Below are 27,608 nucleotides of genomic sequence, written 5' to 3' on the forward strand. Positions count from 1 at the left end.
GTTTTCAATATTTTGTAATTTCTAGTGTATTTTGTTCAAGAACTTGAATTCAGATTTTTAATTGTAAATAACACCTAAATTTGTAAACCTTGTGGCTAGCTGTTCTACTTATTATTAGATTAAAGTTTTTTTTTCTAGTTATTAAAAACCTCATTCTGACTCAGGCTAGTTTATTCTAGTGATGCACCGGACTCACTATCCGGCCGGATTCTAATTTGAAAAAAAAGTCCGGATCCGGCCGGACCCGAAATTGTGGGTCCGGTACATCACTAATTTTGATGTATCCAGAAGCAAATTAAAAAGTTGGTATTACTACTTATACTACCTCTTTAATAATATATTAAATGAAATATTATTTAATAGAACTGAAGATGTCATTAGCCTGAAACCTTGATTTATAAATTTACAAAACAACAAGCTAATATGAATATTAATTACTATTTAATAATAACTTGCTTAATTAGAATCTTATTAAGTTACTTTACTGCAAGCTACTGACGACACTTATACCAGTTCTAATATATTTAGTTTTCACATAAAAGCAGGAAAATTTGAAGTGCTTGTATAAGATTAAGCGACTTTTCCGACCTTTTTCTCTGATTTATTTTGGCTAAAGCTACATTTATTAATATTTAATTTCAATGTCAGAAATGTTCGACTGCTTATTGTACCTTATTTTACTACCAGTTTTTAGAAACTGTTATGTTTATATCTTCATCACGACGTATGAAAAGTGTTAATTTTAAATTTACATTCGCACCCGAGCCCGTAGAACATTGATTTTAAAAACGGTTTTCTTAAACTACGCACCTGCTGTATAAATAAGCACTTTGAACCCGGGTCAAAATCGCTTAGTTTATTTCAGGTTACTGTAATTTTGTTATATCGTTACAATTTCTCCTTAACTTTTAAGAGGGTTACCAAAGGTCTTTTGAATTCTTTTTACGTTTTCTGAATTTTATTTAGGTTTTAAAAGTATAAGTTTCTTTGTCCGTAAGCTATATTTAAGGTAAAAAACTGTCTTAAATGGTAACAAAATATTGCATAGATACTGTAATGCTACTTCAACTGCTTAAAAAAAATATTGTTAATACATTTTCTTATCTAATGCTAACTTCATAATTTAACATGTAAAAATTGTTTAAAATTCCAGGTGTTCACAGGTTTTTTGGCAACCCAGTTGAAAAAATCACTTGATAAGCGTAGATGGTACTTCAAGATTTTACTTAAAAGATACGGAATGTACTGTAGCAGATTTTATTTAAAACGAGTAGAAAGAGCAAATTTATCACACAGCAGAACAAATCCTTCCCGAATATTAAAGATGCGAAACACTTCACAAGACGTACAACTCATCTCAGTTGTCTGACGTTCATGTTTATCCTGGAAGTTGAAAGGTAGCTTCTCACCAAACACTCCTGATTTTCAGCTGCAGCCTCCCGAATTTCAGATGTTGGGTCAGATTCAGGTTTTTCAGATTGTTTATGAAGTGGTGTCTCGTCAGGATGCAAAATTCTGTTGAAAATAAAAAATATATATACTACATATATAATTTGTTGAATATAAATTTTTAAAAAATTTTAAACTTATTATCAGTTAAATAAATTCATTTTAAGTAATATATTAAATTAGCATACTCATTAAATGTTGGTTAAATATACTCTTTATAAATTAAAAACCACAAATCAGTTAGTTATGTTTATTGTATATTATTAAAAACAAATTAGTAGACTAATTTTATTGCATATAACAAACATTGGCTGGATATATTTTTTTGAGTAAATTTCATTTAAATATGTTTAATACAATTAAATGTCAATTAAATATATTAATTATAAGTTAAAACTGGTTATTTTTTTTGTTATAACTAAATACTAGTTCAACATAATAATTGATTGGTTAAACACTGAATAAGTTGATAAAATGTTTCAACATTTATTCATTAGTTATATTTTTACTTTTCTATATACAAACCGCATTTGAACATTTACTCGTTAAAAGTTTAAATGTCTTTAATATATTTACTCAGGGTTGCCACTCGTTTTTTCAAATTTTTTTCCAGGTTTTCCAAATTTTTTCCAGGTTTTTAAAAGTACACATTTTTGGGTCTATTTTTACTTTTAAGTTAATTTCTATATAAGATACTGTGTTAAATAGTATAAAAACATTTAAAATATACTGTAAAGTTACTTTAAATGTGTTTTTTAATAAAAAAATGTTTTGATGATGACAAAAATATCTTATTTATATGATAGATTTTTTGGGTCAAATCGAAATTTTACTACTGAAAATGTTAAAATTATTAAAAATTCTAGGTTTTTCCAGGTTTTTTTTTCAAAATTCCAGGTTTTCCAGTTTATTTTTGCCTAAATTGTCAAATTTCAGGTTTTTCCAGGTAAAGTGGCAACCCTGTATTTAAGGTTCAATAAAACATTACATTACATCATTACAATTGTTTTCTTATAATGTATACCAAGGTTTACCAAAGTTGGCCAATTGGCCCACTTGGGAGCCATTACACAAATTTAGGGGGCCGTGTGGTTATAATTTGAAACCTACACTAGATACTCTGGAGTTGATAATGAAAAGCAAAAAATATAAATCTTTAAATAGTTTTTGATGGTAGTTTTTTTAGAAATCTTGTTGGAGGGGGCCATAGCTTTTTTAACTTCTTTAAAGGAGGCCTTTTGAAAAAATAGTTTGGGTGGTTACCATAACGATTCACTAAAATGTGACATCTTATTCAAGGTAAACAAAAAAAAATATTTTAAGTTATTCTCTTAGTCCTAAAAAATATTCATTGATTTTTTAAATGCTTATAAGTTTTAGATGTTCTTAAATTTCATTATTATGTTTATAAGTTTACTTACAACTCATATTGTAAATTTAAATGGTTCAACTATACCTGTAATTTATTTAGTTTAAAAGTATAACATTCCTTAGTTGTAGTTATTTTACAGAAAAACTACAGAACATACTATATAAAAAATTATACACGTGTGTTGTGTGTATGTAGAAATATTTTACAAATTTATTCATGTAAGAATTTTTTTTTAGCATTTAAGTTTTCAATTTAAATAGATTTTTTTATGAAACTTATACTTTAACTTTCTAAAGATTTTCTAACTTGTAATCAAATGTTAAATTTTTAGAAGACCCTATGTAAGTAAGTTTTAACATGATAAGACGAAACAAATTACTAAAGCTGTTACTAAACATCCATTAAAGTTCAATACTCGACCGTCTAACATCATTTGCAGACACATGGATTTTTTTATACTTCTTCGTAAACAACTAACTAAGCAAAACAAAAAAATTAATCACTCAAAACAATTTATAATTTTACCTGGGAACGGCGTGGTAGGCCAGCCTGCTTTCTGACGTCATAACTACCACGTCACCGCTTCTGATCAGCAGCGCCGTCGGAGCAGTTTGTTTGGTGCGACCTGAAAAATAATAATATTTTCGTTTGACCTTTTTATTATTTGTAAAATAAATTAACCTTATCTAATCCGTGAAACAAGCTTTTATTTGTGAAATAATACGCAGATGTTAATAATGTTAACAATGTTTTTAAAGTTTTAATATTTTTATTACTTGTAAAACTACGTTGCAAAATATACTTTTTTTCAATGACATTTTTCAAAAATTTTTTGCTAATTTTTAGAAGTACAAATTGCTAGCAAAGTTAGTGTCTTTAATATAAATAATTTGCAATATAACATGTTAAAAGGTTGTATACAAAATTACTAATGATGTTTTCTGATACTGTGTGTTTGCAACATTCATTAAAGTTGTCAGTTTACATTTTGTCACACATCTCCATCGAACAATTTTTGTAAGAGCTCAAACACATACATTCACACAAACCAATAACAAAGCAATAAGTAGAATTTTCAAACAAAACTGTCTTGTATGCTAGGAGTTTCTAAATATTGTTCATGTATTCCAAGATCTAGCATAATCTTTTTAACTGGTTTTAGCATATCAGAAATAAACAAAAACAGCTAAACTATGATGAAATATTAGTAGCAAAAATTATGTACTAAATTGTAATAAATTTAATTAAATAAAATTATTATTAACATTCTCGGTGCGCAGCTAATTGAAAATTTGTACGACCAGCGGTTATGAATTTTTTTTTTAAACAAAATGTTAATAGTTGAAACAAAAGCTTTACATGGTCTTTATTTGGCAAACATTAGTATTTGAAACATAACTTTATTCAATACTGAACTGTTTAAAGCAACGCAGTGCACTGTACCAGGGACGTAGCTTGGTAGGCTTCTGCAAATCTACAGAAACGTATACTTATGTGCGAAAAAACTTGCTTTTGTTTCAGCTTGAAATGACTCTGCTGTCTTAGCTTTTAATATTAATTTATGCCTAATTTTGCACTCCTGAGAGATAATTTTGACATATATGTACTCTTTAGCATTTTTAGTGTCGTAAAATAATTGAACGAATTAAAAACATCCAAATTATAACATTTAGGGCGTTAAAGCTTTATTTTGTCAAAAAGCTGCAATGCAAAATTGATTCTAAAGGAAGCTGTAGCTTCAAAAATCAAAAACATACAATTTTATGTTATAAAATTTTGAATAACTTGTTGTTACTATTGACTACGTCAAATGTTTGATTTTCAAAACAGTATAAGTGTTTTTGAGTTAAATGGTGATTTTTTATACTTATTTTTAATGAAGGGTATGACTTTTTAAACTTTTATGGGTAGTTTTAAGTATTGGGTACTTTTAATTGCCTCAATTTTGCAAAAGAAAGTACCTAATATTTTGATGATGTCATTAACTTTACTTTGGGTATTTATTAAGGTTAAACTTTGTAAAAAAAAAAAAATTGGCTGTCTAGGCCTATGATAAATTCACTTTGTTTATTTTTCTAAATATAAAAATAATTGTATCTGAAATAAAACAATACTAAAAATTTCACTATGTTAGCAAAATTAAGGAAATATTATTTTCAACCTTGATATTTTTTGTGTAAGTTACAATTTTAAATTCAACCACAAATTAAGCTATTAAATTTGAAAATTTTTCTTTTATAGATTATTGATGACTGTAAGTTATCATATTTTATAAAAATTTCATTATTTTACATGCAGAAGTAGTTCAGAAATTACAGATTTTTTGATGATTTTTTTTTAAACACTAGATTTTTTCAAATTTTTTTATTTCAAAAGTTCGAGGTTTTTCCAGTTTTTGTTTAAACTGTCAAGTTCCTGGATTCCAAGTGTTTTTGCAACCCTGCTCAAATTTTAAGGAAGTATTCCTTTCAATATTTAAAAAATAGTAAAAGATGACAATTAAAACCTACTGTACTCTCCTATTTTAATATTTTATATCAAAAATTTGTTTTGGTATAAAAAATCTGTATAAAGATATTTGTAGTTAAGATTAAATTTCATAAAGTGACATCAACTCGTAATAAAAGTGATCTACACCCTCCCTGTACCCAAGGTGGCTCCTAAAGTTTTTTTGAAACTTCTTTCAATTTTTAAAAATTTAATTTTTTTTAATTTAAGTCTTATTTACTTTTCTAGACAAAATAAGTGATCAGAGTTTCAAGTCATTCTAGGATTTTATATAACATTCCAAGATTCCCATAAGCATTTAGGTTTGATGGCCACCCTGTTAACTTTATTTCAAACTATAAAAAGGTAGCTTTTATTGAAATACATAACCCAAGTATAATTAGTTAAAAAAAATTTCATGAATTAAATTCATCAATAAACTATAAAAGAAAAATTTTAAAAATAATTTTTTTAAATTTGCGTTTGAATTTAAAATTATAACTTTATGCTAATAAAAAATAATTCTACAATTTTGTTAACATAGGGAAATATTTAGTATTGTTCTATTGTTTTATTTCAGATATGATTACTTTGATATTTTAAAAAATTAAAAAAGTGAATTTGTCATAGGCTTAGACAGCAATTTTGTTTTTTTACAAGTTTAAGCTTCAAAACTACCCAAAGTAAAGTTAATGACGTCATCGAAATATTTAGTACTTTTTTTTTGCAAGTTTGCTGCAATTGAAAGTACCAAATATTTAAAACTACCTATAAAAATTCCTACCGTTTAATAAATGTTTTCTTGGTTTACACAAGTGGCAAGACATAAAGAGTCATAGGGGGTGTGGAGCAAAGTAAATTGCCTTGTATACAGTTATCACTCGTACCTCAACATTCCATTTTTGATGTATTAACATAACTGCATTTTTTCAGATTAAATTCAATAACATTAGAGGTAGTTTAAATTGCTCTGTTCCCGCTAGGACGTTATCACGAGTTATTTCAGATGTTTTAATTTTTGCAGATTCGTAACTTTTTTGAGCTAGCTACGTCCCTGCACTGTACCAACAAAGGCATAAGTATTGAGCAACAAAATTAAAGATACTGTGTAAGGCTGATTAAAAAATATCAAATGGTCATTAGTCATAAATAACTAGTAAAAAAATTATTATTACTCATTATCTCAAACGGTTGCTTTTTAATTGTAGATACAAAAAAAAATTAATGTAAAAAATTAAAAAAAAAACTTTTGTTTTGAGAAAAAAGAATAACAACGATAAAAAAATGTAAAAACTTAAAATGAACTAAATCAAATTTTTATGAGGTTAAAATCTTTACTTTAAATCTTTTAATTAAAATGATTAATTACAGTACAACAAATTAATATTAAAAAAAAAAACAAAAACATATTACTACACACAGTCTAAAGTTTTAAAAAAGCCAAATTTTATTCAACTTTACCCAAATGTTACATTTTATATATAAATACACTAAAAGTATTAATTTTATCATGAAATATGTTTTTTACTGAAAGCATAAAGTCGATATAGCAACTGTGAAGGCAAAAATTATAAAGTTGTAATTTACTAACCTATATTATAAAAAATATAAAAAATCAAAACTATAGTAGAAAGTTAATATATAAATTGAAACGATTGCCAGCATTAACTCACAAACAAACTATACATATTAAGTTGAGTACATAGATTAGAGGCAAGTAGTTACATGAAATCTTCTAAATAAACACATTACAAAAAACCTTTTAATAAAACTACACTTGTAACAGAGTGAAAACTACTAATTTAAGCAGGACACCTCACACCAGTTTATTCTTATAAATTGAAATACTAACCTCTTATAAAAAACAGCAATTCGCAAAATAAACAAACTAAACTCAGATGAATTGTTTAGCAAAACCACACAAGAATATACTAACCACACAAACACATATTTATTGAAAATTTTAGTTCATATAGAGTTAAGTAACAAAAAAAAATTATTCAAGTGATAAGCACGAACCTCCGATAAGAAACACGGCCGGTAAACCGAAGCTGACAGATATGAGCGGATGATCGAGGTTGTGCTCGCTTTCGTCCGTGTGTGCGGATAACGTCGATCCTACGTGGTAGAAGTTGACTATTGCCGCCTGTGAGAGTTTATATGTGTGAAGTTATTTGCAGGCTGTTTAAACTTACAGATGAATACTTAACTTCACCAGTTCTTGAAATCTGTAAAACTGATCACACTGACAGGAATTAAAACGGTTTCATAAGTACATACTGTCTTTAAAATATATTTTCACATAAAAAAAAACAATTCAGAAAAGTTGTTTAGGCTTGGTGAAAATTCGCTACCACTGCCTTTGAAAAATAAAGGCAAGTAGTAACAAATTAGCTAAGAAATTAATAAAAAATAAGGTTTATTAATACTTTTTGTCTTTAAAAATATATTATACTAAAAATGAAACTGAGCAAGGTAGGTTGGGTGGAAACTTGTTACCACTGACTTCAAAAAGTAGTAACGAATTAAATTATTTCTTTTTTAGAATTTTAGTTTTCGTAAGTATTTTTAAGCTACCAGATTTAACTTGTGTGGAATAAGGAATACAAAATAATGTATTAGCAGTTGTGCCAACAGTTGAAAATTGAAAAATATGTGCCAACATTTTTAACTTGTTTACTAAAGTCTAGTTCAGGGGTTGGCAGCCTTTTATGAGTCAACTTTCACATAAAAAATTGCTCGCGGGCCGCATTTAGTATACAAAAGTCTTTGCAGGCCGCAGTTTTTCTGAAAACATCTAATAATCAATAAAAAAATACTGTAATAAGCAATAAAAGAGCACTACTGATGAGTTCTTACTAAATTAAGAGACCAATTGCAAGTTATGACCACAATTTTTTTTTTGTTCGTATTGTTTTAAAAAGTATAGTTTTAGCTAAAAATTACCTCGCGGGTCGCAGATTTTGGCTTTTAGGGCTTTTAAGCCCGCGAGCCGCAGTTTACCGACCCCTGGTCTAGTTGCTGTTGTTATAAAATCTTAATCTATCAAAAAAAACATTTTTGAAAAGTTTTTTTATAATTAAAATATTACTTTGAATCAATTTGGTTCTTACCAAATAAAATACCAACCAAGTTTCAAGCTTACCAGAAAGGCCAGTGTTCAGAAAACAGTTTTAATTTGTACGTGTAAAATTAACCGGTGATACCTTAAAATTACAGTTATTACATCATAGACTGTTTCTAGTAGGACGACACTTCCATTCAAACTGTGCGCATTTTCAAGTTCCTAAACTTTTCTAAATTTTCTCTATTGGCTTAAGCAGTTCCGAAAAAAATAGATAAAATATAAATAGTTTTTAAATGGCTAAAATGTTAAGTTCGTTTTCATACACAACCGATTGTGTGTTCTAAACTCGAGCATAAATAACACTTTATTCCACACAAATACAAAAGCTCGATGTGTTTTATGCAAAAATGTTTATGTGATTGAAATTGAATTAATAGAATTATTTTTTCAATTTAAGATTAAAACCAATCTAACATTAATTTATAAATATCATATATACTATTAATCAATTTAAACGAAAGTTTCTCAAAATGAAGTATGCCTTGGTATAAATTTTGTAACTTAAATAACTTTTTAGGGTAATTTAAGCTATCAAAGGGCAATATCTAGTAAGTGGTAAAAAGTTAAATGGATAATCAACTAGCAAATGTGTTGTTTTCATATTATAAGAAGAAATTAGGAAAACGAGTTTGAGACTCCGTATAAAAATGTATAAAAAACTTTCATTCAAAAAAAAAAGGATTTAATTGAAACTTTAAGAAAATAATGTTTGAACTTAACAGGAAGTATAAGGGAAAAATACTGAATCTTCGAGTCATTTTAAACTTATCATTTTTATTTACCGTGAAATAACCAATAAATAACTTTTTCGAGTTTAGTGTTTTCAAAAGTAAACAAAAATCTTACTTAGACAATATAAATTCATATTTTGGATATTTTGTTAATCAAAAGTTACTGTGCTTTGTAACCCACCTCACATATATTTCAAGAAATTTTTACAAGTAACCTATTTTTTAATAATGTTAAAAATTATTCAAATTTTTTGTGATAAGTTTTTTTATAATCTTACTCAATAACTACCTGCGCATTGTAATAGTTGTGACCGAGGCAGCCGGCGATGACCTGCGAAAGTTGGTAAAGTTCCTGTGGGAATGCGGTGCGGTCGTTTTCGCTGTAGACCTTGGTGTTCCAGTCGTGGTGGTACCCGAGCGTGGCCCACCTCAGTTTCCACACGGGCGCTTGTTTGAACAATGAGGTTGCACCTGTTTGCATGTAAATATTTATATTATTAAATGTTTTGATTTTTCGCGAAAACTAATAAAAAGATCTCTACATCTAAAGGAGAAATTATATTTATTAAAAGATTATTTCTAGATTTTTTAAATAAGCACTGAAGAAGTCTTTAACCGAAACTAAGTCTGCTTTAAAAATCCTGAAAGAATTTTATAAATATAAATATTCATTCAACTAATAACAGTTGTTTGTAATGCCTGCTGATACAATACGTTGCATTTTTTAAGTAATATAACATCAAATGTTTGTATATTTGCTGAACTATTTAAATTGGAATCTAAAAACTAAGTTTCTAAAAGTACTTGATACATTTGAAAAAGATAATTGTTTTAACTTGCAGTGTATGCATCAGTATTAAATTGTATGAATATTATACAACAAACTGTTTCATAAGAAAAACTTTTCCTTCACATACTTCAAAAATGTACTTGATAAATTTTAAACCAAAGCAAGTTGAAAATGTTTAATAATTTAAACTATATTCTAAAATTTTTCAATATTGTAGAGGATGATAGAAAAAGTATATTTTAATTAGGTGTTTGATTTAGCATAACTTCGAAATATAGTAGACTAATAATATTCATTTTCTAAATGTATTTTAAAAACCCTTATTTTTTCACAGTCAAACTAAAAATTGGTGCTACAAAACTAATATTACTTTACATGAAGTAACAAACACTTTTTATAAATTTCGTATATTTTAACAGACTGATTAGCAATACTTAGTATACTGGTTTTATAACGACTACATATGTTAAAAGAAATATAGAGTTTATACAAAGTTTGTGTTTAAACTTAAAACTGCAAAACTATCTAAAAACATATTACAAACTTAAGAAATAAATAAGCTTATAAGATTACATTTTTAAATGGATTGGTAGGTTTAGGTTAAAAACTTAATTGTCAAACTTAAATACTGACGAGGAAAATTGTAAAAAAAAACTAAAACTTTTATGTGAGTTAATTTAACAAAGAAAAATATTCAAAAACTCGAAGATAACTTAAAAATCATTGAAGGAGTTTATCCTTAATTTATCTTTAGAAAAATTGAAATCAATTTTATATATAATATATAAAACACATCAAATTGAAAACATATGAAGTTGAATCAAATAAACTTTGTTAGATATACCATTAAATACAAAATGTTTTATTTAATATAAAAAAAACTTCGATAAGTTTTAGGTTTAACATTAGAGATTCTTACAGTTATTTAACTAAAATTTTAATGTAAATTTATAATAACAATATATAAATGTCATTTATAACTCAACTTCTATTTTTCTATAACGAATTAGAAAGAAAACACTAATGTAATCATCATCTTATTTTGAAATTGACTAGGATGTTATTCTTAGGAGAAAAAAATAGTATGAATATGTAAATAAAATTATGATATTGTTCATTTCTAAACTTAAAAAAAAAACAATAAACTATCAGAAACTAGAAATTAAAATTATTATCATTATTAATGTAGTATGCAGGAAAATTAAAAAAAAATGTCATTCACAAAGCTCAAATTTATACTAAATAATGGTTTTTAAACTGTACAATCAAAAAAAAAGTTGCAAATTAAAATTGATGACTGGTTTGAAAATAGAAACTAATTTACTTAAAAAAATATTTTATTGGTTCTTTTCAAAAAAAATATATTTATAATTTTAAACATTTTTCTTAACTATAATCAAGGTAAATGGAATTTAAATACCACAAGATAAAGTAAATAAAAAACAGAACAGGTTTACTACAAAAAAGAAAATCAAGTATAATAATTATTAAGCTTAAAATCATAGTAAGTTTAATTCACAAAAATTTAATTTTTACACAAAATTAATTTTGAACTAAACAAAGTTAAAATATAGTCAGTTTCTTATATTTTACATAGTTTATGTTTGTTTGCACAGACCTAAACAGTTTAAGTCTAATTAAATCAAAACTATTTAAACAATGGCTAAAAACTTGAAACCGAGAAATTTTAAAATATTAACCAGAATCGGGGTTGTTCACTAAGTGTTCTGCTAAAGCTGATTTTTTCATGGCATATCTGGTTATTTAGCTTCATTTCTTCTTTATTTGTGACCAGTGTAAGATTTTATGCATACTGGTACATGTTCTGTTTATTGATACTTATTTTCAAATGTCTTTAGGTTTACCTAATTCTACTTTCACACAGTAGAATATAAATATGTAGACTATAAAACTATGTTCTAGTAGAACCATTAGTATTTGTTCAGAAGTGAACAGTAGCTACATTAGGTAAACCTTCAAGAAATTTAAAACTCATATCAAGGAACATGTACCAAAATGCATTCAAATCTACACTGGTAAACTAGAAAGAAACAGTCTTACTGCTTTAAACAAATATTTGACACCACAATTTTAAATTACGCTAGACAAGTAAAAACACAACTAACAAACCTTTTTTGTGTGAACTTTTACCGCCAACTTGCTCACACGTTTCATTCCACAAACTTTTATCTGAACTGTACTGCTTTTCAAACGCATCAAGGTTGGTCTTATTTGGCTGGCACGCATAACTTCCCAAACACCTGCTGGCCCACTGGACCTGTCCGTCATCAGTAAACGGGTTTGGTATCACAAAAAGTCCAGGGACATCATTGACTTGAAACAGCTTCCATTGTGAGTCACATTTGAGTCCCAAGTTTTGTTTGTTCTCAGGAGGATCTATAAAGCTGTAAGGGTGCTTGCAATTCTGACAAGCAAAATCAATGACATTTTCAAAGGAAGGAGGGTTGAGTCTCTGCTTGTAATATTTAAAAGTTGGCATAAAATTGTCTAATTCATCATCTGCTACCATATTCTATATGTATATGTATAATGTTTGTGAGTTAATAGGTCTGAAAATGCGCTTAAATATAAAGATTAAATACACCAGAAAAAATATTCAAAAAGAAAAGATCGGTTTGAATGAATATTATAGTTTTAGAAGAAAATATCTTATTGGGGTCCACCGTTGGTGATAAACTCAATTTCAACGGGGTCAATTGGCCTCCTCTTGAATCTGGCAGGGATCACCCTGAACACTTCAATGGTATCAGGGACGGTCCAGTTGAACTGTGGGGCTGCAGAAGGTGCCGGGGTGGCTCGTTTCAAAGTGGCAAGCTGTGGCTCAATGTCCAGGAGCTTGGGAATCCAAGGAACTCTGACTGGAAACTGGATGAGGGGCACTCTAGTCTTGATGGTGTTTATCAGGGATGTCATGCGCATTATTTTAAATTTTTGTAATTTAATATAATGCTGTTGAGAATAAAAACTGTTGAAATTAACTTTTGATATAGTTTTAACTTGTATAGCATAGCTGCTTTTTTTACTTTCAACAAAATCTTATTTATTTGTAAACAGTTATAGTTAACTTTTGAAAATTGTTTAAAATACTATTACAAGTAAATAAACTTTATCAAGTTTATAACTATCTTATTAAAATTGATCAAAACTTATTTGTTTCACAAGTGTTTTAGTTAAAAAGACTTTGTTCTTGTAAAATTAACTAAGCCCATGAATTACTAACAAAATCAATTTAGGAAAACAAGCTATTGTAACAGCACAAAAACTATTTCAGTATCTATTAAAATGTACTGTGACATCAAAGTAATTTCTTTCAACACATGAAATAATTTGTACATCAATACAGTAAAAAGATCAATACAGTATTTTGAATCAAACAATAGTTAAAAAAAAACTTAAGCTTTTAGAATAGATATAAAGAGTTTTTTATTAAAAAAAATTTTTGCACAAAAAAAAAAATTGAACAAATTAATCATAACACTAAATATATTGTGCTTTATTGAAAATCCTGGTAATAAATTGTAAGGCTAGTACAAGAACAAAATGAAAACAAAACAAATAAACTACTACAATTTATAATGAGCCACTTTTTTTGGTAGAAAAAATACTTTCTTTTTTCTGTACTAATCAGGGTTGTCAATTTTTAATCAAAAAAACTGTCATAAAGGACCTCAAATCATCTCAAGTTTTTAAAATTTTTAATAATAGTTTTAATAGCCTCTGGTGCAATCACGATGTTATTTCCTAGAGTAGTGAAGATGGAGTCGCATAGCTATAAAAAATTAAACAAGCATTTCAAAATCAATAAAACAAGTTCTTCAACAAGTTCAGTTATATAAAATATTAAAATGGGATCAACTAATTCTGTTCTATGATAATAAAAAAAACTGTAAAACTATTTTGACATTTTATGAAAAAGCAAAACTATCCTGAGTCAACCTTACTTTATAAAATATATTCATAAAATCCTGATTTATCCTGAGATTTAAAAAATGTCTAACTATCCTGAATGTGCAGAGTGTGTGGCAACCCTAATATATGTTTTAATTATTAAAAGGCTAGGTTTAATTACACATAATTTAACTTGATTCTTTGACTTTCACAAAAAATCTACTTTAATAGAGTGAGTACTATTATTTTTCACTGAATTTTTGATCAATTTTTAGTGTTCAAAAAGATTTTTATATCAAAAAAACACACAACACTTTTCTATGCAACCTGTTTTTCTATCAATAAATACATGAAAGACAAAAAATAAATAAATCAATGTTTTTTATTTTCAACATTGAAACTTAAATCTTAAAGCTAGTGTTCACCAAGCTTTCAAATAAAAAAACATTTATAGTCAAAGTATGTAAACAGTGCTACTAAAATAAACTAACAAACAGTTACTGTATTAGTAACATGTGTTTTTACTTTAAGTACAGAATCAAGCATAAAACTTAACAAAAAAAAATTTAGAAGAACAAGGAAAACATTGAAATTTATTAACTGAAATCGAAACAATACACGAAAAAACATAATAAGAAAACAGGTTTAAATGTTCTACTTAAAATTTATCTACAACTAAGAGAAAGATAAATGATATAACTAATAGGTAAATAAAGATTCAGGGTTTACTCTCTTTGAAACAAAAAAGGTCAGCCTTAATGACCAATAGTTAGTTTAAGTTTATAAAAGTAACATGGGCAGAAAAATGAATACTTCAAAATATTATAACAAAAACAAAAGTAATTAATAACTAGAAATAAACAGTTTTTGAGCAAAAAAGATTTAAATTTATAAAAAAAAAGATGACCACTGGTTTTTCAAAAATTTATTCCAGGTTTTTTATAATAAAAGTTTTCTTATGCTTTCAAAAAAAATGTTATAGTTAGTCTAATATTATTAAAATTATTAAAATTAAATTTTTCTAATATTATAAAGTTACTGAAAAGACACTGTAATGCTATTTTGAATGTGTTTCATGATACAAAAACTCTGCAATAACTTATTTATTTTATCAAGTAACTAACTTCATTGTAATATAAAGTAATAATTTTCATTATATAAATTATAAAACTTCAGATCTTTTATCTTTGTTCAAAATTCCAGGTTTTTCATGACTTTTTTGAAAAGCATCCATAAATACTTCAGATTATAGTAACATTTAAAAGTTTTTAGCTGATTTAAATAAATAGAAAACACTAAGCTTTTTTTTTGTCACTTGATTTTAAAGTAATTATTTCATTTAGAAACAAGAAACAAATAGAAACACAAAGGGGTATATCAGAGATATTGGGAGGCTTAGTGTTAGCCGAATTTTTTACACTGCTTTAATAATTAACAATATATATTACACATGCAGTTTTTTACAGATATACTTGAGTGAGTTTGTTTGTTTATTTTATTGTTCTTTATTTCTTTTAAACTATTAAAGAAGAATTCTTAAAACTACTAAATGTTACAACTTCAGATCGTTTGAATTCTGCTAACTACAAACTTATCAAGGCCTTTTTGAAAAATACAAGCAATATGTTTTATTAAATAATATTACACATACACAAAAATATTACAATACTTACAATGTTTTAATAATAACTGTTTTGCCACTCTTTGAAGTCAAAATACTAGCCAAAATTATCACAAATAGTCTGTGCTGATCAAAAAACATTAACAAAAAATGTGTGCTTTCAGTTCAATTATATTCAAAATAGTGTGCAAGGATCACTGCATATAAAAAAAATTTCAAGCTGAAAAACTATCAAAGTATATGCATAAACAGTCTCTAAACAATTTTTAGACTATTTTCAAAAACTATCAACAAGTTTTAATGTGCTCTGCATCTAGAAAGACAACTAATTTTAAAGGATATATATCTTGATCAAAAAATTAATTTGAAACTATCTACTTCATTTAAGTGACTCTTTGTGCACAGGTTTTTTAGATGTTATTTTCTTATTTGGCTAGCTACTCTTTGAGGCAGAAAGACACTCTGAATTACATCAAGCTACTCTAAGTCAGCACCTGAGTTTATGAGAAAATTAAAAAAAATAATATAACATGGTTGCAACTGATCAAGCTGGAAAAAATTTCCTGACTTTTTACCAAAATTTTCCTGACTTTTCTAAATCAAACTCTTAAATTCAACTTATTCTAAAATACAGAATCTAACACTTGAAACTATATAAAGCTTTCAATCTAATTTTAATACAGGTTAAAAACAACAGTTTTTTGCTGAATTCTATCATCAAACTTCAAGTACATCACTTAAACCATCTGTGTATGATTGATGTTTGTAATAAACAGCTCTATCAGCACAATACTTGTATTATTATTATAAAACACAGCATGTCTGAAAAAAGGCACTACTTTTAAGCATTTCCTAGAATAAATGTATATAAATAAACGAAACGACATATAAGGAACTTTTGCAATTAAAACCTTGAATTAATAAAAAACTTTCATAACTAAAATCTTAAAACAATAACAAATTTTTACAGTTGAAACTTTAAAACAATGAAGAACACAATTTGTTAGAATTTCCTAGCATAACTGTATCTAAATAAACGAAACGACATATAAGAAACTTTATCAATTAAAACCTTAAATCAATAAGGAACTTTCAAAACTCAAACCTTATAACAATCACGAACTTTTACATTTAAAACATTAAAACAATAAAGAACTTAATCAAATACTGTTTTTTAAATGTATGTACTAAAATTTATTCTTTCCGTTTTTTATTTGCACTTTAACCTATTCATCTAATAAAGATATGGTTTCCTTCATCTGAACTGCATTCCGCTTCATTTTCTTGGCGGTTAAAATCATTTGCCTCATTTTATTTAAATCGCTCTCATCTGCTGCCCCTACACTTGTTGAAGAGAATCTTTTCTCTAAATCAAGCCAAAACTTGTGGGCTTCATTTCTTTTCTTTTGGCACTCGTTTATTTTTAGTCTCAATTATAAAATATTTCCTCTTATCAATTAGTATAAAATTTGTAACAAATAAATATACTCTTATTTACTTTAAAAGCTTAAGTTACTCTACAAAAAAGACAAATAAACTTAATCTTGGCATATACCTCTCTTATAACTTATTTTATAAATTTAAACAACTTTGATAAAATTATAAAGAGGTAAAGTATACATATTAACTTGCTACATAAAATACTAAACTAACTGCTTAGTTATAAAGAACTCAATTATTTACTTAAACAAAAAGCACTTTGATTCTAAATTTATGCTGGATAAACTTTTTGTATATATCACAGTTTCACTATGGAAGTATCCTTGCTACAGATCATCAATACTAAAAAGCTTACAAAATCTGCTTGTTTAAGTAGGGTACTTGTTCAATATGTTAATAGAAAATTTTTGCAGTTTTGCAAAGGATTTTTTACTAATTTATACCAGGTGAAGGCATTGGAAATAAAATTAAATATATTTGTAAACTTCTAGGAAAATTTTGGAATCTTTTTCTGACTTTAAAGGACTTTTAATTAATTTTTACCACTTGAAGGCTTTGGAAATCAAGGAGTTTTGTAAACTTAAACTGACAAAATCTGACCTTTTTTTTTTATCAAATTTCCTGACTTTTCCTGACTTTTTTTCAAAACCCCCGTTTTTTCCTGACTTTTGTCATTTTCTTAAATTTTTCCTGACTTTTCCTGATTTCCTGACTTTTCCTGACCGAGTGGCAACCCTGATATAAGCAAAAATTATGAAAAAAATATCTTTTATCAATTTTATATGTAAAAAAACTAAAACAGGATTAAATAAAGACACAGCTTACAAAAAACTAAGGAAAAATGAAGATTTAAAGTTATATAAACTACTCTGAGATTAAAAAAGAATAAACAACCTAGCCAGAGTTTTTCCAAAACAATTCACACAAACCTGTAAGCCTATGTTTTTTAAGATAGTTCAAGCAAACCTGAGTGTGTGACAAACCTGTTATACTTAATTTTTAATCACTAAAAGGAAAATCTAAATATATGTTTTCATAGTGTACACTTATAAAAAATTATATAAAACACCTTTGTTATAACTACAGGTAGTTCTAACTGCAAGGAGGAAATTATGATCTATTTTGATATAAAAACTGTATACTTAATTAAAAGAAAAGTAACAGTGATATTTTTAAAAGTGTATAAGCAACAAAAACTACCAATTATTGAAAAGTTACTTACATATAAGTTGAGTGTCTATAAGTGAAAAACTTTCAGAAAATATGCAAATAAACTATATTAAGATTATTAATAAATGTAAATTGACAGTTATCAAAATCTTAAAAAAGAAATATTTTCTTAGGAAATTTAAATTCATTTTAAATTCAAAGCTAATAAGATTACTCATCTATAGACTGAAATACTTATTGAAAAGAACAAAAAACCATGCGAGGTTGGACTGAGTTAATTTTTACTTAAAATTACAATTAAAACACAAATAGGTTGGATGGGGATAATCACTTTCTGTGTTTTTTAAGATAGGGTTGGCAAATGTTCTGAACAAATTTGTTAGTTCTGTTTTAAAACCTTTCTTTAGACAGGAAATAAAAAGTTTTTAATGAGTCATATTGGTTTTTATAGAGTAAAAAGTGTGTGGATGCTAAATAGGTGAAACATTTTCCACATACAAAATTATTTTTCAAATGTTTGCTATTGAAAATCAAGTTGCATACTCAAATGGCAACTAAACATTTTATGTACAGTGACAAAAATAAATCTCTCTTCTTATTTGACTTTGAGTTATTTGTTGCATTTTTTGTGGTTGCTTGTGTAGACAGAGCAACAAGAAAAATGTGAATATAAATGATCAGAAAAATCGAAATCTAGACTGCGGTATTTTAAGCCTTTAAAATTAAAAATGTATCTTAAAAACATTTTTTCAAACTTACAATTTTCAATTTTTGTAAACAAAAAACATGTTTAACAGTTGTGATTGCTTTGTAGATTATGAATTAAAACTTTATTTCAAATAAAAAAGTCAGAAAAAGTATTTTTTAACTTTAAAACTAGACTTTTTTTGATAAACTTCTTCTATTAAGCATAAGCTTATTTTTTTAAATATTTTACGTTTACAATTTTCAATGTTTTTTAAACAAGAACTTGCACAAGACATTTCAGCACAGGTAGAAAATTTTTATTTTTATCTTTTTTATTAACTTTAATTTTATTTTTTACTATCACTGTTACTCCTAACCCTTACCCTCTATGAGTATTTTTTTCTTTTTAAATGTATGTTTTAATTAATTTATTCTATTTTCTGTTTTTTTTTTTTATCACTGTTACCCCTAACCCTTACTGTCAAGTAACTTTTTTGTTTTTATTTTACATAAATGTTTTAAGAATTTGATTATTTGAATTAAATTCTTTCAAAAAAGTTGCAAAAATTTGCAATTTTGAGGATGGATTTTTAAGGGTAAAAAAACTTTGGTTGAAATCTAGGGGAGGAGACAATGTAGACTATGGTTCCCATGGTCAATATTGGTAGTAATGGTTAAAGAAGGGTGCTTACCATTTTTTTAATTTAACTTTTTTTTTATTATTGTATGATAAATAAAAGCGCTCAAAATGTTTGGTCCTAAGACCTGGTGCACACATTCATGTATTTTTATGCTATATTTTAATTTTTTCATTATTGTTTTAAAGTTAGCTCATGGTTTAAGTTACAAATAAATGGTGCACAGCTCCATGACCGAAAGGTATTTTTCCACACCAACTTATTTTTAGTAGTTGTGAGCGTTCACATTTTTCTTTTTTCAATTTTTATATTAATTTTAGGTATACTACATTTTCCTCATTGTTATTGAAATAGTATCTACAAAGCATGGACAAAGAATGACCGTTTTGGCTAATTTAACTTTTGTTAGCAATACCTTTCAGAGTTGTAAACAGTTAGTTTGTAATAAAATTAATAAAAAAATTATTTTTCCAATTAAAAAAAAACAGGTTTTTGGTAAAATTGCTTTAAAAGTGTTAGAGAATTTTATTACTAACTATTTTATTGTTAATTTATAAATAAGAAATATTTTAGCTAATTTTGTATTTATTTTCTTCTAATAAGAAAATTTGTTTTATTAAACAACTCAAGTAAATTTTCTTTTACTGTTATGATACGTGGTTTACCCTGTTTTAGTTTAACTTGTAGGTATATATTACAACTAAATTTACAGATTTAAACAATTTAAAACAATTCAAAAGGCCTAATTTATTATAAGCAAAGCCTAGGTAGCACTAGTTGATACTAAAAATTACAATACATTAAAACATATATAAAACACGATATATTTAAAGAATAAGTTAGACTAAAACTTTAGATTTAAATCATGAATTAACCTTGCATTGAAAAGAAAAATTTGAGTTTTGCAGAACAATTACCAAATATCCAATATAAAAACTAAATAACTGGAAAAAGTTAAAAATTATCATTGATATCTTAACTTTCTCACATTTTAAATGTTCTGATCTGAGTTACTTTTTTTTATTTTTTTAAAGACATTTATAAAACTTCTTATCTTATATTACTTCAAGCAAACCCTAAAAATTTGTGATAAAGTTTTAATTTGAACCGTAAACATTTCTATAAATTTGAGGTTTATATCCTTGTATTATAAAAATATTAAAGCAATACTGCTTTATAAAAGTCTTAATTGGTAATTAAGTTTAACTTACAAAAGTTTTATAGAAAACTTTAATACAATATTAGACTATAACTTATTTATTTAAAAAAATTGAAACTTAATAATATAAAAGAAGCAATTTAAGGTAAATTAATTAGCTACTTGTATATTACATAACAGACCTAACTTATGATTGTTTGTGTAAATTTAGTTTTTAAAAGTTAGTAAACTATTACTTTAAGATTTAGGATTTATGATAAACAGTATTTATTAAAAGTAATCTTCTTTAACAATTTAGCTCACAACGTTTTGCATAAACATCATCAAAAATCTAACTCAAAGTTTTTAACTAGTTACAAACTTAACACAGCTTGTGAATAATAAACGTAGACTTTAAGTGTATAGAACTTTTCATTAAAAATTTTTTTTGAAAAGATAAAGGTCTGATAAAAGTGATAATTCTATATACTTTTATCGTCTTGTTTGTCAATTATTTGCATCTTGAATTTCATGAAAAAGTAAAATTTAGACTGAATATTTTTATAGTTATTTACTTATCTAGTCGAGAGTTTTGCTTTCAATAATAAGTTTTCTAAACAATATTTTAGAATATTTAAAGTATGTATTAAAATGTATCATATTTTTTAGAATTTTGATATTAATCAAATATCAAAATGTTTTTTAAGTCACTCAAAAAGTTAACTTCACAAAACAACCTCTTTAGGTAATTCAAATTACTAGCATTAGCTCAATGTTTAAGAACTACTGATTTAAAGTGCAAAGTTATGTCGGTTTTAATATTTTTAGGTTAATAAATTTGTAATAACCTAGTAAGTATGTCATGACATGAACTAAATCGCTTCGTAAGTTTATGGAAGTTGAACTTTCGCAAGTTTCTACCAATTTTTTTTTTTTATTTAAATTTGGAAATAAAAATAATTTTTGTTTTTTACAGTTACAATCAACTCACTTAAATAGTGAATTACACCCACAAGTTAAATAGAGTTCACAAAAAAAATTTGAAATTTGAAAGCAAATAAACTGATCTATATGTTCTAAAATGCAATTAAACAGAATTAAAACTTCAAATATTTGCTTTCAAACTAAAAAATAAATTTATTTATTAATTTGACTATGTAAAAACAGTAGGCTTATACGACCGTTTCGTATGTGACATATATTACCTCATATACTCATCAGTAAAGCTAAAGGTTATTAACAATTTTCAAGATAAATTTATAATTTGAAAACTTTATAACTTATTTCAAATAATTAAATAAATTTATAGCTCCAATTCAAATTGTCGAGCGCAACCGATCACAATTAAAAAAAAAAACTATTAATATACATAGATTGTAACAACAACTGAACCAATTCAATATAATTATATTTATTTTATAATTTATAAAATATTTTTAGAGCTTAAAATATATTAGCCATGAAGTTTAAAGTAAAAAAAACCTTTAAAACTATTTAAGCTGCAAAAAAATGTCACGTTTTTGTATAATCAATTTTTTTTAAATTTACTTTCGTTTCTAATATTCTTATAATAAAATTTAACAAAACTTCATTTTAAAATAATTTATTAAATTTTTTTTAAAGGTCGCTTTAATTTAACATAGTTAAAAAATTCTGGTTGAGATTCATCAAAAAGAAATACCAAACCCTGTATTATACATTTATACCCAACATTTTTTACTATAAAACTAATGATGGAACTAACTAGAAGTACTTAAAAGATTTTTACAGTATTTATCACACTACAAAACTTGAATGTAATATAAAGTTATAGCATTGCATACGAAATAATTGTAAAGCAAGTTATAATCTTTTAAATATAATAAGTTCTGAATTCTGATCGTCTACAGTGAATGTGCTTAAGAGGAATCAGTAGTGTACAGTTGGTTAGAAGTAAATTGTAGTCAAGTAAAAAAGTTCTAGTAGCAAATCAAAATTAATTTGACTTAGATTGTGTTATATCGTTAGTTAAAACTATAACTTTGTTTTGCTACCAAACACTTTTATTGAACACTTTTTAGACATACACTAATTTTATTAATCATTATTAATTTTTTATAACAAAAATATAGATCTTATGGTCTTAAACAAAGTTTTACAACTAACCTAAACAACACAATTTGTCTTAAAGTAATCTGAATTCACTTAAATAAAATTTAAACTAAGATTAAAAGTTAAAAAACATGAGAGGTAAATGTGTTTGTTAAATATATGAAAAGTAAATAACGAAAAAAAAAATTTAACAGTTCTTACATTGAGTTAAACTGTAAATTAAGATTCGAAGCTCAAAGTTTTTATTTTAAGTGAATGGTTACTAAAAGTTTTATCACAAAATTAAAATAAAATGTCTTACGCCATTTTTTCACTTGTTGAAAACTGTATTTTATTTACATTGGCACTTTTACAAAGTTACGTTGTAACTATTGTAAAATCAAACAATTTAAGCAATGTAAGGAAAGCAAAATGATTCTTTTGAACATCATTAAAAAAAAAACTTCACTCCAGTTCGTATGATACACACTTTTAAAAGAATTTTTCAATGTAACTATATCAAACAGGCTAGTAGTATACGAAAATATGTACAACTTTCAAAATTGTAGTCTATGCAAAAGATCCGAATGATGGAAGAGAAGAAAAAAGTGGAAACTTGGTATTTCTCCACGGCACAGACGGGAAGAGTGCCGCTGAAACATTGCAGAAATGATTTAAAAATTCCGAAAGCGGGTGGTTCGGCAGCGGAGTGTATTTGACCAAATGCTCGACTGCGGCCCTCAGTTACGCAGAGGATGACCAGAAATTTCAGAACCGGGGCTTTTATGTATATCAGCGAAGTGCTTAGCTCGCGAACGCTGCAAACGTTCGAACGAGACGAGAAGTGCGCATTGCACGATCGCGACACTGAACCCGAGCATCAGTCAGAAAAGAATTCGCTCGAAGCAAGTCGGCAGGCGAAGACGAACGCAGGGTGGGTGTTCGCGGGATACGATGCAGGAACGTCGCGCACAATCAGAAAAGTTCGATGAGCATCTGCAGAAAGTGCGCCGAGGTGTCTTATTCAAATGTGACACCCAATAGTTAACGTATCAGGGCTGTTATTGGTATATTTTAAATGTTCAAGTAGTCAAATATTTCAAATGTCGTTTACAAATGGTTAATATGAAAAAAATGATTATAAAGTAGATTTCATTCTGACAGATTTTGATATTTTTTTGTGTTTTAAAATAACTTGGATGTTAACTTATTTGAAACGAAATATTTTCTTTACTTTTAAAAATTTCCTTATTTAGTGGAAGGACTTTGCTACAAGGTATTTCAAATTTAAGTATTTTGGTGATTAAGAGTTTTTTTAAGTTTATTAACTAAAAAGCTGTTTGTGTGTCCTACTTATTTATTTTAGATACATTTTTATATAAACTTTCTACAAAATTTGTTGTAGTTTTTGTGCCTATTAGGGAATCTAGCTTTATTGAACATATTTAAGAATAATTTTTAATTAATTCTTTTTTTTAATATTATATATAGTATACACTAAAAATAAAATGATTCATAATGCTAAGCAGCAGAATCGACCCGTTAGGTGAAAAGCAAAAAAAAACGTAAAAGTTTATTTTATTATTTAAAAGCAAAAGTCTGCAGTCTATGAGTTACTTTTTAGCAAACATCATACTATTTTAAAACAATGTAATAAATCTTTCCGTATTAAAACGTACAATCCGGCTTTTAATTTTTTAATTTTGCTTTACTAGTGTTTTATTATTGCTTATTTTATCTCGTCTTTAGTAAAATATCTTTTTAAATTAATTACCAGTTTAATAAAAACAACTGCGGTCCGCGAAATACTTTTTTTTTTATGCAATACGGCCCACAAACAACTTTGACTAAGAAAATTGACCCACAATTGATGAATGCTTGTCAAACACTGTACTAATTATGAAAAAAAATAATTACATCTTACTCTCTTTTTTATGCATATACTTGAAATTTAAATAAAAAGTTTAGAAATAGTAGAATGTGAGTTTTAAGTCAAAAAGTTTAAAGTAGTTGGAAATTTTTACAATATAGCGTGTCATCCTTGCCATGCTTATCTTCCCTGTTTCGTACTGATTTTAGTATTTAGTGATCTACCGGATACAAGTTCTGGATTCGGATCCGGCTGGAAATTTTCCTTTTTCGACTCGGAACCGCACCTGGCCGGATCCGCAGTTTTAAGAATCGGTAGACCACGTTAAAATAAAGTATTAAAAGTGTTGCAGCTTAGAAAACTAAATTTAAAAAACAAACGGAAAAAAGTAGCAAAAATACTATTTAAAATAATTTTCTATCATTCATTAGGTTTTCAAAAAAAATATTCTGGCCAGCATTTTTTTTATATCCAATAAAACATTTTTAGAATTATAAAAAAGGTTTAAAGTTTTTTTTCTAATATTTACTTAGTTTTGAAAAATTACACAGACTAAATTTTGTAAATATTTTATTTCCTATTTGTAAAAAGTTTACGAAAGAAAACTACTGGTAGAAGAAAATATAAAAAAGACATTTTTAGTGGCCTACAGAAAATTCTAATCATTTTACAAAAACTTTTTGCACTTGCTATTTAAGCATTTTTAATTTAGAATTATTCAGAAAAAAGTTATGCTGTTTAAACTTTCTTAAAAGTGCAAGTAAAGTTTAAAAATATCAGCCAATCCACCAGCGGCAGTTAACAAAATCAACTATTTCAACTCGACATCGAATTTGTTCGACTTCTCCAGCTGGTGGGCCTCCCAGGCGCTCTGCAGGATCGCTATCTTCCTCATCATGTCCTCCTTCTTCTCGTTCACCTCCTTGATCTCCTCCTCCACCTTCCTCTGCCCCTCCTGCAGCGCCTCCACCGTCTCCCTCTCCATGCGGTCGAAGTCGGTGCGGAACTGGTTCGCCTCCTCCGTCCTCTCGCTCTCCAGGAAGCTCCGCAGCAGGTTGCTCGGCTTGGGGAAGACCATCTCGTCGTACTGCTCGATGAGGATCGTGCTCGCGTCGACTTCCACGCTGTCCTTCGAAGAGGTTTGGTAAAATGAAATGTATTGTAACAAACGTGCGTTGATTTGATACTTAAAAAAGCAAGCTTAATACACCTTATTAATGTTGTTAAGCTGGAAAAAAATTTCTTTATAAATAAAAAAGAATAGGAATCTTGACTTTAAAAAAATATATATACTTTTGAAGAATGCAGGTTGATCCTGTGCCAGTAGGTCACCGGGCGCGCCTTGGAGCAGCGGAAGTAAACCTTGAACTGGAGGTCGAACTCCCCCCACCCGGTCTCCGTCACTTCGTACGGGGCCCGGTGGACTTCCCTGACGTGGTTCTTGAAGCTCCGGTCCAGCCTGAACTCCACCTTACTGATAAAAGCGGACAGGTCCTCCTTGTGGTAGGGCTTGATGAAGAAGGTCCACCTGTGGGTGTGGTTCTGGCCGCCCGGCACGAGGATTTCCCTTTCGAGTTTTGTGGCGGTGTTGCCGTACACGACGGACTTGATGACTTGAGTGCTTTTGTCAGGTGACATTTTTATATATAACAGTTGTTAGTCTAAGTCTGCAAAATATACTCTTAATTTTTAACACTCAGAAAATAAAAACTAGTTGAACACAGAATAACGTTATGATGAAGTATCAAATTACTTAGTAAAGCTTGTATAACTTTTTCGTCTATTAACTGCTTTCAAAAAAAAAAGATAAGTTAAGGAAACAACAAATTGTAGTGCATCTGTTACGTGCGACTTATTTACTTACAAAGTCTTAAAACATGTGTAGACATTAAAGCTAGATTTGATAAGAAAAAATTAACTATTTATAAAAAAAAATTTTTTTTTAATCACTTAACTAAAAAAAGATCTTTTTGTTAACTTAGAATTTTCATGACTCAAGCATTATTTAAATTTTAAGCTTGTAGAGTTAGAATGTATATTTATGTACAATAAAAAGTTTTGTAGAAGTTGACTAATCTATTTTCAAATAATTTTCGATTACAATATATAACATATGTAGACTTTTATTTTTAATTTTTCAAAAAGAGTTTAGGGTTAGAAAAAACAAAAACTTACGATAAAAACCATTAATTTTGAAATTAAATACTAATTGTTTGAGTAAGTTAAGCTAACAGTCATTTTGTGTTTTTAAAAACCTAAATAAAATAATCGCATAAGCTTTAGAAAAATTTTGCAGTAAGTAATTTAATCATTGTGACGTTATAAAACGTCATATTGGTTCACTGAAGTGGCGGCTCTACTCAAATTGTGGTAGTACAAACTTGTGGTTGTACAGTAAATTTTTAACTTCTTTTGAAAAAAGGTCTGAAAACTTAAAAAAAAACTTTATAAAATTAACATGTGTTTACTATTTTTCTTAGACATTTGTTGAAAATAAAATGAACACAATTAAGTATTAAAAAATAGCACTAACCTATCAACCATAGTTATTACTGACGATGTTTTATTGTTACGAGTAAAATTTTTAGAATAGTTGTAGATAGAGCAACAGTTTTAGTGATATTTTTTATTTTATTCAAAGTTCTTGTAGTTAACTAAAAAGAAACCGTTTTATTTTAACCACTACAAGTTTACTAACATTACTATAGTGGCATTTAACCTTATATTTAAACTAAAACTTTCAACTTTCTTTGTATATATATATTTATGTTAAGCTATTCAAAATTTTCCTTTACGCTTTAATTTGAATTAAGTTAATGAAGTTTGAAATTTTGGTAAAAGAATTTTTATTTTATCTCTAGTAGTTGTATCATAACTGACTTTAGATCTTAAAAAAATCATTAATTTATCGTTTAGTACAAAAATGTTGCAATGTTACTTTAAGAACTTTGTGGTTAAGTGTTAAAGTGACATGGTCAGGATATAGTCAAGTACAAGAAAAAATCATCAAAATGAAATATCATACTATTAAGATAAAAGGAATCTGTTTTAACATAACCCGAATTTAATATTTTCTTTTATAAAACAAATTAAAGTTATTGCAAGTTGT

General features: G+C 27.0%; 1 protein-coding gene and 2 pseudogenes across 1 annotated transcript; all 3 read right to left on the reverse strand.

The window, feature by feature from the left end:
• Positions 1-1,243: 1,243 nt before the first annotated feature.
• On the reverse strand, positions 1,244-12,491 carry LOC145834037 (nucleic acid dioxygenase ALKBH1-like). Its single transcript, XM_082941359.1, has 5 exons — positions 12,087-12,491; positions 9,456-9,637; positions 7,328-7,454; positions 3,347-3,446; positions 1,244-1,515 (listed from the first exon to the last, which is right to left on the reverse strand). The coding sequence occupies exons 1-5, from the start codon at positions 12,484-12,486 to the stop codon at positions 1,353-1,355; spliced, it is 972 nt and encodes a 323-aa protein (XP_082797485.1). The 5' UTR covers positions 12,487-12,491; the 3' UTR covers positions 1,244-1,352.
• A 12,142-nt stretch (positions 12,492-24,633) lies between these two features.
• Positions 24,634-24,731, reverse strand: LOC145835318 (U6 spliceosomal RNA; annotated as a pseudogene).
• Positions 24,732-25,310: 579 nt separating this feature from the next.
• LOC145833202 (YEATS domain-containing protein 4 pseudogene) lies at positions 25,311-26,137 on the reverse strand (annotated as a pseudogene).
• Between the last annotated feature and the right edge of the window lie 1,471 nt (positions 26,138-27,608).

This window comes from Thalia democratica, chromosome 4 (genome assembly GCF_965202585.1).
Source record: "Thalia democratica chromosome 4, ktThaDemo2.hap1.1, whole genome shotgun sequence".
NCBI lineage: Eukaryota > Metazoa > Chordata > Thaliacea > Salpida > Salpidae > Thalia > Thalia democratica.